Consider the following 12,047-nt stretch of genomic DNA (forward strand, 5'->3'; position numbering starts at 1 on the left):
TTTTGTTCACATACAGAGTTTCCTATCAGGCGGGGCTGCGAAGGAGCTTCCCCTCGGCTGTGATTGTACACCTGCTGTGCTGCGGCTGGAATGTGACAAACTCTCTAATTCCAGGCCCGACTGTTCAGCTTTCTTTTTCTTGTGGCTGACGAATCCATCAGGCTGGCATCCTGAAGCGGGAGGGAGCTGCAGAATCTGGAAGTGTCTTTATGCAGGGTCCTGCAGCCACCTCGCCGGCGTCCAGTGTAGGGCCAGTGTAAGGCACCACTTATATTGCTGCCTATCGGCATAACCACTGTTGCGTCTGGAATCCACGTGGTCCGCTGTCCGGAAAAAGATTCGGCGGAGCTAGTATGTTCCCAGTGCCACGGAAGACGCCTAGTCACCCGCCAGTCGCGGAGAACATCTGATTCTCTTCGACCATGCTGCATTGTTAGGCGTCAAAAATAAATGCCGAAGGCCTTCGCCAAACAACGCCTACAAGTTGAAGAACAAGCCGCCGCAACGTGTACGCGTACATGTGGCGTTGCGACATGACCGATGCGAAACAAGCTTGATAGATTATTGCGACCGTGTAGGTCTCTACGTCGAACGACTGACTAGCCTGGGTCGACTTCGTTTTGGAAACCAACCATGGGAAGCCTTCACCGAAAACAGAAAGATAATGTACTTCGAGTCAAATAGGTCACGTCTCGAGACATGGGAGGTGTCGAATATTGGGACATTTACTGATACACCTGCACGGGCCGACCGGTTCAAGACATTAGGACTGGCCTTACTCGTCTCAAGCACTCAAGACGCAACTTCATAGGTATAGGACGATGGACGAGGGCTGTATAAAATCAACGTTAGAGATTTTGTATTATTGAATGAACAAGCCCCATGCTCGCCCCCAGGAGTCATGAATCCTGACTCCCACGAATCTAGCCTTATTAGGCAGGCGCAGCGTGCCCATCTCAATCCAGGCTGATCAGGCTCCGATCCAGCCAACGCCTCAAACGCTGCGCCGCCTCAAAATTCGCGGCGTAGGCGATTGCGATCTGATGTAAATTTAACGGCATTCTGGAAATCCCAGGATTTGGGCTGTGTGACGGGGCCACCAAGCCGCCATACTGTAGTATTCGAGGGGTTATCATGCTTAATTGAACGGAAGATAGTGACGTGTACTCTGAAGTTAACTCAAATGCTGCTGTTTCGCTGCGAATGCTCTATTCTCATTCTCGTCCTGAGTGCATATCTATCTCTCGGACGCTAGGCTCTCGCAGGGCAAGGCAAGCTAAGTAACAAGGCTGTCAGCTGCCTGGTACCAGAGTTACCGCGTACACGCCACACTGACGGCTGCCGTGTTTAGGGGGGCAGCCAAGTAAAGGCAGCCCTGGTCGATACAGTCCGCTCCTGGCCAAGTTCCCTTGATCCACGAAAGGGAAACGAATCGTGCCAAGTTAAGTGCCATTCGCCCATTGCCCCATAATCAGGGCGCAAAGAAGAACGACTAACCCAATAGTGAATGATTACGAATATCTTCCTCTCTCTCTCTTCTCATTGAAGGAAACAAAGCCTGCGAGCCCGCATACGTATGTACTCTACCGCCAACAGCGAAACGTCTCAGAAGCCCAGCTTGAATCCTCCCCAGTTCAGTCGTTGGAACACCTTGTTTGGGTCATACTTGCTTCTGATGGCCTTCATCCTTTCCGCATTCTCGGCAGGGAACGCGGCGAAGGGATCTTGAAACTCGCCCGCGTCGCCCATGTAGAGGAACTCTGAAGCAATTCCTTTCTCCTTGTTCAGGTTGTGCAAATGCTCGATCAACGATTTAGACCAGGCAGTGATGCGAAGGTCGTCCTCGGGAAGATCCCAGCCGGTCGATGTTTGAAACACTACATGAGAAAGCGATGGTCAGTCGTATCGAATAGGCTAACGATGATCACGGAGACAATGGAATGGAGGAGAGAAAAGGACTTACGAATCCATGACTGGTCATCGTCTAGGCCCCAAGTATTACCTACGCCGTTCGTCTTCGCGATGGTATTCGCACTCTTGGGCATGACGTTCATCACGAATGTCGGGTATAGTCCTTGCACATCGGCGATTTGATCCACAGCGTCCTTCCAAATCTGGTACATTTTGTATAGCTGATCGGCGTCGGGTTTCATGGTATGGTGGGCGAATTGTACTCTATGCCAAAATTGATCAGACATAATCCATTGCAAACAAACTTGCAGTCGCACGTGAGACCTACCGGAACATTTGATTGGGGGTGTCAAGCGTGGAAGCCCACCGCAAAGGCGTGGTGACATTCTGGACAGTCTGCACTGCTGGGATGGCAGCAAATTGGGCAAATCGCGACGGCGGCGATTCAGTGCCTTCTTGGACCCCCAACAGCGAAGGTGAGACCACTTTGGTCGTGGCATTGTATTGGATGGAAATGACGGAGCCTGCACCCACTAAAGCGTCGTCATTTTCGGCAAAATCGCAGACGGCTTTGATGAAGTCGGGGACGGCCGACTCATTCCAGACCTGTGCCTGTATGCTGATCTTGGGGATTTCATATGCTCTGAGAACGAAATTAGTAACGATACCAAAGTTGTTGGCCCCTCCTTTCAGAGACCAGAAAAGATCATTATAGGAACTTCGATTGGCGGTGATTAGTGTGCCATTGCCGAGAACGACGTCGTAGCTATCGACATTGTCCATGGTCCAGCCGTACTTGTTGTTGAAGTAGTGGAAGCCTCCGATCAAGGTTAGGCCCGGCACTCCGATGGTCTTCAGTCGGCCACCAATTGCGTCCAGGCCATAGGGATCCAATGCGGCATAGACGTCAAACCAGCTGTTCCCAGGCCCTACTGCGATAGTCGACCGGTTTCCGTTGACAGAGACCGTACGCTGAGAGAGACCAGACAAGCTCATGAGAATGCCATTGTCGATATTGTTGGAACCGGGATTCTGGAACACTTGGATCAGTCTGAGCCCCAGCGGATGCAGCGCCCACTCACATTCATGTGCCCTCCTCCTCGGACAGCAAACTCTGCGCCCTCCTGGCAGAAAATCTCCACAGCCGAAACGACATGGCTAACATTCTCCGGCAGAAAGATGCAGATAGGATTAAGGTCGGAGCGCTTGTCCCAGAAGTCCGTCGCTTGGATTGTGTAGTTTGTCGACGCGGGAAATAGCGTAAACTCACTGTACAGACTGGCCAGGCGATTGCACGCGGTGGAAGAGGCGTTCAAGGCCGCTGTTGCGCTGGCAGTAACAGCGACTAAGGTGAGAAAAGTCGCAGCGCGAGTCTGCTTCATGACGGCGAGCAGTAAAACGCGAATAGCACTAGAAATGCAAATGATAGAGGGAAGAAGCAATAGATACCTGCTCAATCAAAGTCGATAGGCTCTTTTTGTACCCTTACTCGGTATCTTTAAGCTCGTTTGACTGAAGCTGTCCAGAACCGAGAAGATCAGCAACCGGGGTCCCCTGGTATTCATTTTGCCCAGTAAGGGCGACCTAGTCGGAGAGGAACTCGTGCGGTTCCACGTACGCGACTCTATTTTCCTGTTTCCATCGTCGTGATGATGATGATGATGATGATGATGCTGCTGCTGCTGCTGCGATTGCAGGCTCTAGACCAAGAATGTTGCTGCCTGCAAGGCTGAACGCGAGCGGGACTCGGAGACTGGACGGGGAATCAGTAGCATTAGAAAGCAATCCACAGATATATAATACGATACCAGCCTCAGTCGTCATCTGCCGCGACGGTCGGCGGGGATGGGAAAGCCATTTGGAGGAGACTGGCGTGCTACGACCATCCATTTTCAAAGAGACCGCAGCTGTTTGAGGCTTGATGGAAAGCTTAGATAATTAGAATTTGTGCAAAAAGTGATAGACCCCGTATTGCAATACCAATCCTCGTGTCCGTATCCGTGTTCGTGTTCACGTTCGTGTACATGCGCCAATCGCATCCTTTGATCGCCTCAACCTTCCCGGTGACGTTCAGTTGGGCGCTTTTTTTTTGGACTCTGTCGGAAAAGCCTCATAGAAGTCGAGAGCATAATCTGCATCTCCCTGACTTCTGGAAACCCGCATTTTGAAGCCAACTTTTAGCACGTGCAAAGTGGGGAATCTGGCAGTCGTGTTCTCTCCTTTTCATCGCTTCTATTTCAGGCAGCCGGAAGCTGGGAAGATCGACCCTGCACATCTTTCCGTGGGCGGCAGCAAGCTCTGAGCTGTTGGTTTTCCTATGCACTGAAATGTCTCCAGCCAGAATGGCTCCGCGCAGATCCCACCGTAGATCCAAGCGAGGTTGTGCCGAGTGCAAGCGCCGGCACATCAAGGTACGAGTCTTCACAAACCTTTCGCCGTATGGGTCTCCGTTGGAGCTTGTTCCATTACTGGAGCGAGCTGGTCTGACCGTGTGCGTGTAACGCAGTGTGATGAAACACATTCCATCTGTGTGAACTGCACCACCTCTAAGCAAACCATGCCAGTGGGAGCCCAATGCCAGCGGCCCAACGACGACTCGCAACGAGCAGATCAGGGCCCAAAGCACCCTGACAGCTCTCCAGTCAACCGCTGGCAGCACGCATCTGACCACTGTGGTCAGCGCCAGTTCTCAGGGGGACTCCTCCGTGGATAATGGCTCACCACTCCAAGACTTCAGCCATGGACCGTGTGGACCGTGTGGCTCCATGGTCAACATTGACCACCTGGGACTCTTGTACCACTTCTACACCGACACATGCAGGACCCTTATCCGCACGCAGGATCAAATTGAGTTGTACCGCAACGTCGTCATCACTCACGGCCTCGCTCATCCTTTTCTGATGCACCAGATCTTGGCTTTCTCCGCAATCCATCTGTGCATCCGACGATATTTATGTCTGAATCGTACCTTGACTGGGTACGAAGCCAGAATCAGATTGAGATGTCTACATTCTTCTACATTTATGTTCTTTGACACGAACCGCTGCAAAGCAGAGATCCGACTGGTTTGATGTGTTTTAGCTGGAGACGATATTCATGAATCGCCACCAAAGGCCATAGCATTTCATAAGTGGATCTACAACTTTCAAGAATCCCTGAAGTGATACTCGTTATCACTGGACAACGGACCCGTTTTGATCCAGTAACTTGACGCTTTTGGAGCCCTTGCTCTCGCCGCGTACAAATAAGTTCCCCTCATAGCCCAGGGATACATCTTAATTTGTATTTCGCAGCTAATTGAAAGGAGATTCAGTTCAAGGACCGATTTCGAAATGTAGTTTGCCCCCACATTCATGCGGTGGTTCGCAGCAACCGTCGTCTCCATTCATGATAACGGTCAAGACATTTTTCCTTCCCCTTCAGTGGCTCAAGATGTTCGTATCCGTGGGGATCATTATGGCTCTCGTCATCACCGTCCCCATTCATCTCTGTCGCATTCGGTGTCGTCCTCTTTGTCCAGGGCGTCGACAATCCGAACGACTAGCGTGTGCATTCCTGAATTAACGTATGCCGGACGCACTGCGCGAGGAAGTACCCCTGCGTCATACTCATATTGAAGCTGATGGACAAAGTCCGCGGTCAAGAACGGAGGAGCCTGCTGGTGGTGGTGGTGTTGCTGTTGGACTGATTGATTGATTGATTGGCTGGAATTTTAAATGGTGGATGAGGAAGTTTCATTCCCTAAGTTGTGAGGATCTTGTGATAAAGGAGCTGACTTCTTGGACCAAATAATGATTTATATAAATACCAAATTCACTTCTGATATTTGCTGCTGCCCGTAGCTTTCAATATGGGCCTTTATCCTGTTTGGAAGGTGTACAGACACCGCTGGCGTGAGTAAACGCGTATTCGATGTCTGGGCTTAGGTAGCCACTATATGGCCTTGTGTCCGTCGCCTCGTATTGCGAGGTCTGCTCGAATCTGGGACTTTACTATCACTGGGCTGAATCGGTGTTGGCTCAGAGCTGAGCAGGGGACTTCGCATCATCAACAGATTCCAGCTCTTACCGGCGGACCCGAAGTCGAGTCGGAAATCAGGCTAACCGAACACGAGGAGCAACGTTCTCAACGATCACTCTTTCGATCCGAGTTTAACTCGAAGAATTCGAACTACCACAAAACCCAATTCTTTCGTCCGGCGAACTGATAAGTATAAGACGTGTTTTGCTGGGATTCGGTAAGTTCAGCCTTCCATTTTCTCTATGCACAAGTGACAGAAAACGCGCTGTCACATAGTTCAACTTTTAACCTCCATCTTCCATCTCCCAAACCTGCCCCATTTCGAGCCTGTGTACTCCCATCTCGGGACAAACCCTTATACAATGCATCTCGCAGCGACCTTATTTGTCTTTATTTCTGCGACCGTCCCAATCCTTGGTCAAGATCTAAATTCTTTACTTTCCGAGGGCTCTGCTCTCCAGTCGTCTCTCTTTGCGAGCTCGAATACCGACTACGGATCCAAGTTGTCGTCTGCGGCATCTGCTTTCTCTGCAGCCACCGCTACTGTCACCGGCACTGATACATTGGCACAATACTCTTCAATCGCTGCCTCCATCTCAAGTGAGATTGCCTCGGCCACGATGGTTTCGGCAACAGTCACGTCCAATCCCTCGACAACTGCAGCGACCTCCACATCTGCAACGGCAAACATGGGTGGCAAATGCGTGGGAAATGTAATGACACCTGCTGCCATGGCCTTCGGGCTTGCAGCATTGATGGATTGGGTGCCATTCTTATAAAGATGCTGATTACACCGGGTCTGACTAGAGAGAGATAAGAGATGGGAGCCCTGAGTTTCGAATGCCTATGGAACTTATGGCATTCATTTAGTACAAGTTGTCTGATTGCTTTATATTTTATAGCGCACTTCATGCCTATCGAACAGTTTGTCAATGTTGTGCATGCTGCAAACCAAGCTTTGATGCCAAATTACTGTACCTTAGTCGCAGAAGATCCAGTAATCCTCACGGACAGGCTGGGTTGCCTTAGGAAAGGGACGAAGGGGAAGAAGCGTCCTTCAATCCTGATGCTCTGAATGTTGGGAGCCTGGTGACGATGCCGAGTCCTTTTGCTTGTTCCCGGCTTGGCATCCATTTGTTGATGCCTGGACTTTGGCGTTTGAAGTTTTGGGATTTTTGACGGCAGCCTCAGACTCAGAAACAAAAGCCTTCCTCTAACCAGGCAGCTTTTTACCACGAGAGCATTCACTCTGTTCGCCGCAAATATGAAATCGACCATGCAAGAACCCAACAATGTGGACAAGTTGTCGATCATGCTCCTCCGGGAACATTAGATGGGCCACGTGACGTAAAGCGACCACAATGGCGCGCAAGAGCTACAAAAAGTCTCGTGATGGGTGTAAGGAATGCAAGAGGAGACATGTCAAGGTGAGCCGTTCCAGGGTGGTCGTCATGCGCCGATTTCCAGAGGCGCGCACAGTTTGCTCGTGGTTTTGAATGAAGCACCTAATGACAATGACAATGGCCAGTGCGACGAGACGCGGCCCAGATGTATAAAATGCACCTTTTCCGATCGGCAATGCGTCTATTCCATACCAGCACTCAGTCGATCCTCCAGTGCACTGTCTTCATTCACTCATGATGCCTCGTCGACCGATCAAAGTCCCACAAGTGTTGCCCTTTCGCAGCCTCGACCGGCGGCGTCGCCTGAGGGGAACACATCCGTCCTCTCGCCTGTGGCTGTACAAGCTGCAACATCATGCTTGGCTTCCGATGTCAACATGCTACATCTCGAACTTTTCTACCATTATGAACGTGAAACTTGCCTGACAGTTTGTTGGAACTCGGCCCATATCGACATCTACCGCCGCACAATCATTCGTCTTGCGTTTCAACGCTCTTTTCTCATGGAAGCCATTCTGGCCTTATCCTCCTTGCATCTTTCCTTGAAGCGTCCACAGTCGTGTGAGTTCTACCGCGCCACAGCTACTGCTCTGCAGTCCTCGGCGCTAGAGGGGTTCCGCTCAATCTTCCCGCACGATGTCGATCGTTCGAACGTTTTGGATGTCCTCCTGTTCCAGCACGTCATCGCCTTGCACGTCTTTTGCGATACCTTTAGTATCATTGATGATGATTACACCCAGTTTATGGATCGCTTAATCAGCTGTATAAGGCTCTTGCGAGGGATCGACTCTGTCACCCAAGACTGGTGGGATTTTCTTTGGCAGTCAGAAATCGGCATTATCATGCAGACTTCCCATATCCATCAGCACAATACCGAATACCAATCGCGTGGTGAATGCAACAGACTTCGAGAACTCATCAGTTTTGCTGATATGAGCCCCACGTCAATCGCCATTTGTACGGAATCACTCTCGCGGCTTCAAAGCTTCCTCGACGCCGAGAACGCGCTCGGCGAGGCGGTAAAAGAGAGTACAAATATGATCTTCTCTTGGCTCATCAGCGCACAGCCCGAGTTCGTCGACCTTCTCGAGTCACGACGACCTGAAGCATTAGCATTGCTCGCGTCTTATGCCGTCATACTGCATCGAAGGAGAGGAAGTTGGGTGATTGGCGACTCAGGCAGGAAATTGCTGAAGCATATCAACGCGTATCTCGGAAATCGGTGGCAGGAGTGGCTGAGCTGGCCTACAAGTGTTATTTCTTCTGATGAGATGTCACCAGAAATGCTGAGTAAATAGTTGGATCTCGCAGTTCCCCAAATTTACTCGGCCGACGGCGTGCAATTTGGAGGGACTGCTGAACCGAGAAAATATAGTCTGACACCCGGTGAAAGCTGCATCTGTCAATCCGGGTCGTCTTCATAAGACCTCGATATCAAGAGGTCTGTGCGCGTGCGCGCGTCAGTGTTCGTGTCCGTGTCCGTGTTCGGGTTCGGGTTCGAACCAGAACTCGCGGCAATTAAAGAGAAACTTGGCACTTCGCATCTGGACCAATAAATAGCATCAACGGCATATTATGATAGTATTTTCAATGTCGAAGGTTTGTTTCGGCCCTTCCTCGCGCAGTCCTGTCCACAACAGTGCTGGCCAGAAGCCTATTGGAGGGTTGAGATGGCGGGAGGACTTTACGCTCGTTGACTGTCAGGTCATCCCAGCAGATGATCTTTCTGGTGCACATTCACGTCGCATAGCTTCTTTGCAATTCTCTCCATCCATTGTTCTGTCTCCAACCCCGTCGGTAACAGTCTGTCTCTCAACGACCTTCATTAAGCCACAAAGAAGTATCTGCGCCTCACCGAAGCAGCATATCTTGGAGAGGTTGCACAATACCATGGAGGATTCTACCTTCCCCGCCGACAAACAGTCAGAAGAACGCCCTAGGCAAAACACGCTTCTTCATCTGGACCCCCCACCGGAGTACCAACAGTCTCCAAGTGCTGAACAAATATTGGGCCCTAATGGTGACACGTCAAACGATACGAGTGCGGTGTCGAAGGCTGAAAGAGCGGGATGGACAGTCCAAGATCACGCTGCAGATATCGTTCACTTTCTCGCCGAATTGCCTGATCATGAATCGCCTGGTCATCAACCACCTGGTCATCAGTCACCTCAGTCAGAATTACCTGATCATGCTGCAGTTTCCAGTGGTCCATCTTCACGACAGTCAACGTCGGCAACACGATCCACTGTTGCTTCAGGGACAGAACAGCGCGCAGTTTCTGTTGCAGTCGACCGCTATGCCTCGATGAATCTTGCCTTCCTTGCATTAGGAGATGCTCACGAGATTGCCTCTTTCATTGTGCTTGGACGAACCATGCGCTCTAAATACGGTCACCGCATCCGCCTCGCTACGCACTCGGACTTCCACGACCTCGTCACTGAAAATGGGCTTGAGCACTACGACGTAGGCCTCCCTTCTGGAACGTCAAGTTCCATCAGAAAATTGCAAAAAGCAGATTTACAGCGCCTCTTGGCAGCTTTCTGGCTTTGCTGCACTGACCTTGATCACATGCCGAGATGGCGAAAGTCTCAGTCGAACATCGTCGATTGCGCCAATAGCAGTCTTGCCGACTCACGTTCGCCGCCCTTTGTTGCTAATGCCATTGTCGCAAATCCAACCAGCTTAGCTAGCATACATATCGCGGAAAAACTTGGGATTCCGCTTCATATCATGCATACCCGACCGTCGACGCCGACTAAGCTATTCGAGCATCCACAGATGAATGGCTCTAAATTCCAAGACCAAGACAGACGAACGTCCAACCTTCTTTCGTACAGCCTTGTCGAGGCGCTTGCGTGGCATGATGTGGGTGCAGCGGTGAACGATTTTCGGACCAATGTGCTTCACCTCGAGCCGCTTGGGATGGGTTCGGCAGTACATCTGGCTCAGAAGTTGTTGATACCACACACCTACTGTTGGCCGGCGGCCTTGCTTCCAACCCCTTCAGATTGGGATGAGAATATTCACGTAACTGGATTCCTTCATCTTGAGGCTCCACAGTACGTACCTCCAGCAGCGCTTGCACACTTCCTGGCTCATAATCCGGCGCCTATATTCGTCCACCTTGTTGCATATTCTTCAGGAGAAGCTTCACGTTTGCTTCAGCTTCTATTGGACGGAATCTGTCGATCTGGTGGAAGGGTCCTTTTAAGCCGTGAAAGCATCATCAATGTGGAAGAGCATGTTTTTGACACGAAGGTCTTTCTTCTGGATGAATGTCCTCTGGAATGGCTTTTACCACGGGTCTCGTGCGTTGTGCACCATGGGTCCATTGGGATGCTGGCTGCTGCCCTCCGCGCAAAAAAGCCGTCGGTTTTAGTCCCTCGAGACAGCGAAGATTGTTTTTGGAGTCAAATTGCTTCCAGGCGGGGGCTGTCACCGCAGCCCATACTGTTCAAGGATTTGAATTCTTCCAATCTGGCAAGCGCTCTCTTTAGAGCCTTCAATCACAAGGTGAAAGAGACCGTGGCTGCCTACGGCGAAAAGTTCAGCTCAGACTCGGCCGCAGAGAGAACAGCCTCGATCGTCCAATCTCAATTCAACGCGCAATGTTCGCCATGCGAGATGACTGCGTCTAGAGTGGCTATGCTAAAGCACAGCAAAACGAAGCAAAAGCTATCGCCTTTCGCAGCAGCGGTTCTGGTCAACGACGGCAAGATCAACATCTCGGACCTGCGATTATACGGACCGTGCTCTTACGACACCGACCGCGGCCCCTGGGATCCTGTCACAGGAACCGCCGGAGTATTTTTCGAGGGAATACAGAGAATGGTTACGTTCTTTAGTGGAGTATCCCGAGAGTGTTTGGCCCGACCGGTGTCACTTGAATCGTCGGATCCAGCCCTTGGGGCAGTGAGTCCAGGAGGACCTCATCGTTCCCAAGAAGACGAAACCGGCTCAATCAGCGGCCACTCCTATGTCACCGATCCGTCTTTGTCCCCCTTGACGACTGCCCTCGGCGAGATGCATACAGGGTTGCGACACTACAGCAACAATGCGAACCCTACAGCCGGCAATTCTTCGTCAAAATTTGTTTTCGATGATATAGAACCCGGATCCCTGAAGAAGCCCACAAATTCATCTGCGTCAAGGAAAGGCCGCGGCGACGGCCAAATGGCTGCGAAGGTGCTGAAAATCATCCAAACCCCTATGGATCTGAGCCTTTCCATGGCAAAAGGCTTTCATAACGCCCCGCTGCTCTACGGTGACACAACCATCCGCAAGAACAGAAAGGTCCAGAACCTGTCTCAGGGGATATTGGAGGCTGGGAGGGAGCTCGGGCTGGGCTTTTACGATGCTTTCACGGGTCTGATTACCCAGCCTATCATCTGCACCTACAACGAAGGACCCGTAGGTCTGGCCAAAGGCCTGGTATCTGGAGCTCTTGGTGTCTTGGTCAAACCTGGTGCCGCCATGATAGGTGTGCCCGGCTACACCTTGAAGGGCATCTACATGGAAGTGTCGAAGCACGCCAGCAGGTCGACGTGCGATACCATCGTCTCTGCGTTGTTGAATGGTGTCATGGAAGAATGCAAGCAGAACCCAGTTCAGAGGGAGGAAGTCCTGAGGATGTGGGAGTCAGAGGATCGAAGAAAGCATACGCTATCATCAACGTCTTCAACATCACGTTCTGGAGTGTCGGCGTCTTTCTGA

General features: G+C 51.1%; 2 protein-coding genes across 2 annotated transcripts; both read left to right on the plus strand.

Annotated features, from left to right (window-relative positions):
- The first annotated feature begins 7,125 nt into the window (after positions 1-7,125).
- PV07_10023 (uncharacterized protein) lies at positions 7,126-8,721 on the plus strand. Its single transcript, XM_016397321.1, has 2 exons — positions 7,126-7,358; positions 7,460-8,721. Exons 1-2 carry the CDS (start codon positions 7,293-7,295, stop codon positions 8,630-8,632), a joined length of 1,239 nt encoding a protein of 412 aa, XP_016244512.1. The 5' UTR covers positions 7,126-7,292; the 3' UTR covers positions 8,633-8,721.
- Positions 8,722-9,224: 503 nt separating this feature from the next.
- PV07_10024 (uncharacterized protein) lies at positions 9,225-12,047 on the plus strand (the record flags this gene model as incomplete). The annotated part of the gene is made up of 1 exon (XM_016397322.1): positions 9,225-12,047. The coding sequence occupies one exon, from the start codon at positions 9,225-9,227 to the stop codon at positions 12,045-12,047; it is 2,823 nt and encodes a 940-aa protein (XP_016244513.1).

Source organism: Cladophialophora immunda (genome assembly GCF_000835495.1).
Source record: "Cladophialophora immunda strain CBS 83496 unplaced genomic scaffold supercont1.6, whole genome shotgun sequence".
In the NCBI taxonomy this organism is placed as follows: Eukaryota; Fungi; Ascomycota; class Eurotiomycetes; order Chaetothyriales; family Herpotrichiellaceae; genus Cladophialophora; species Cladophialophora immunda.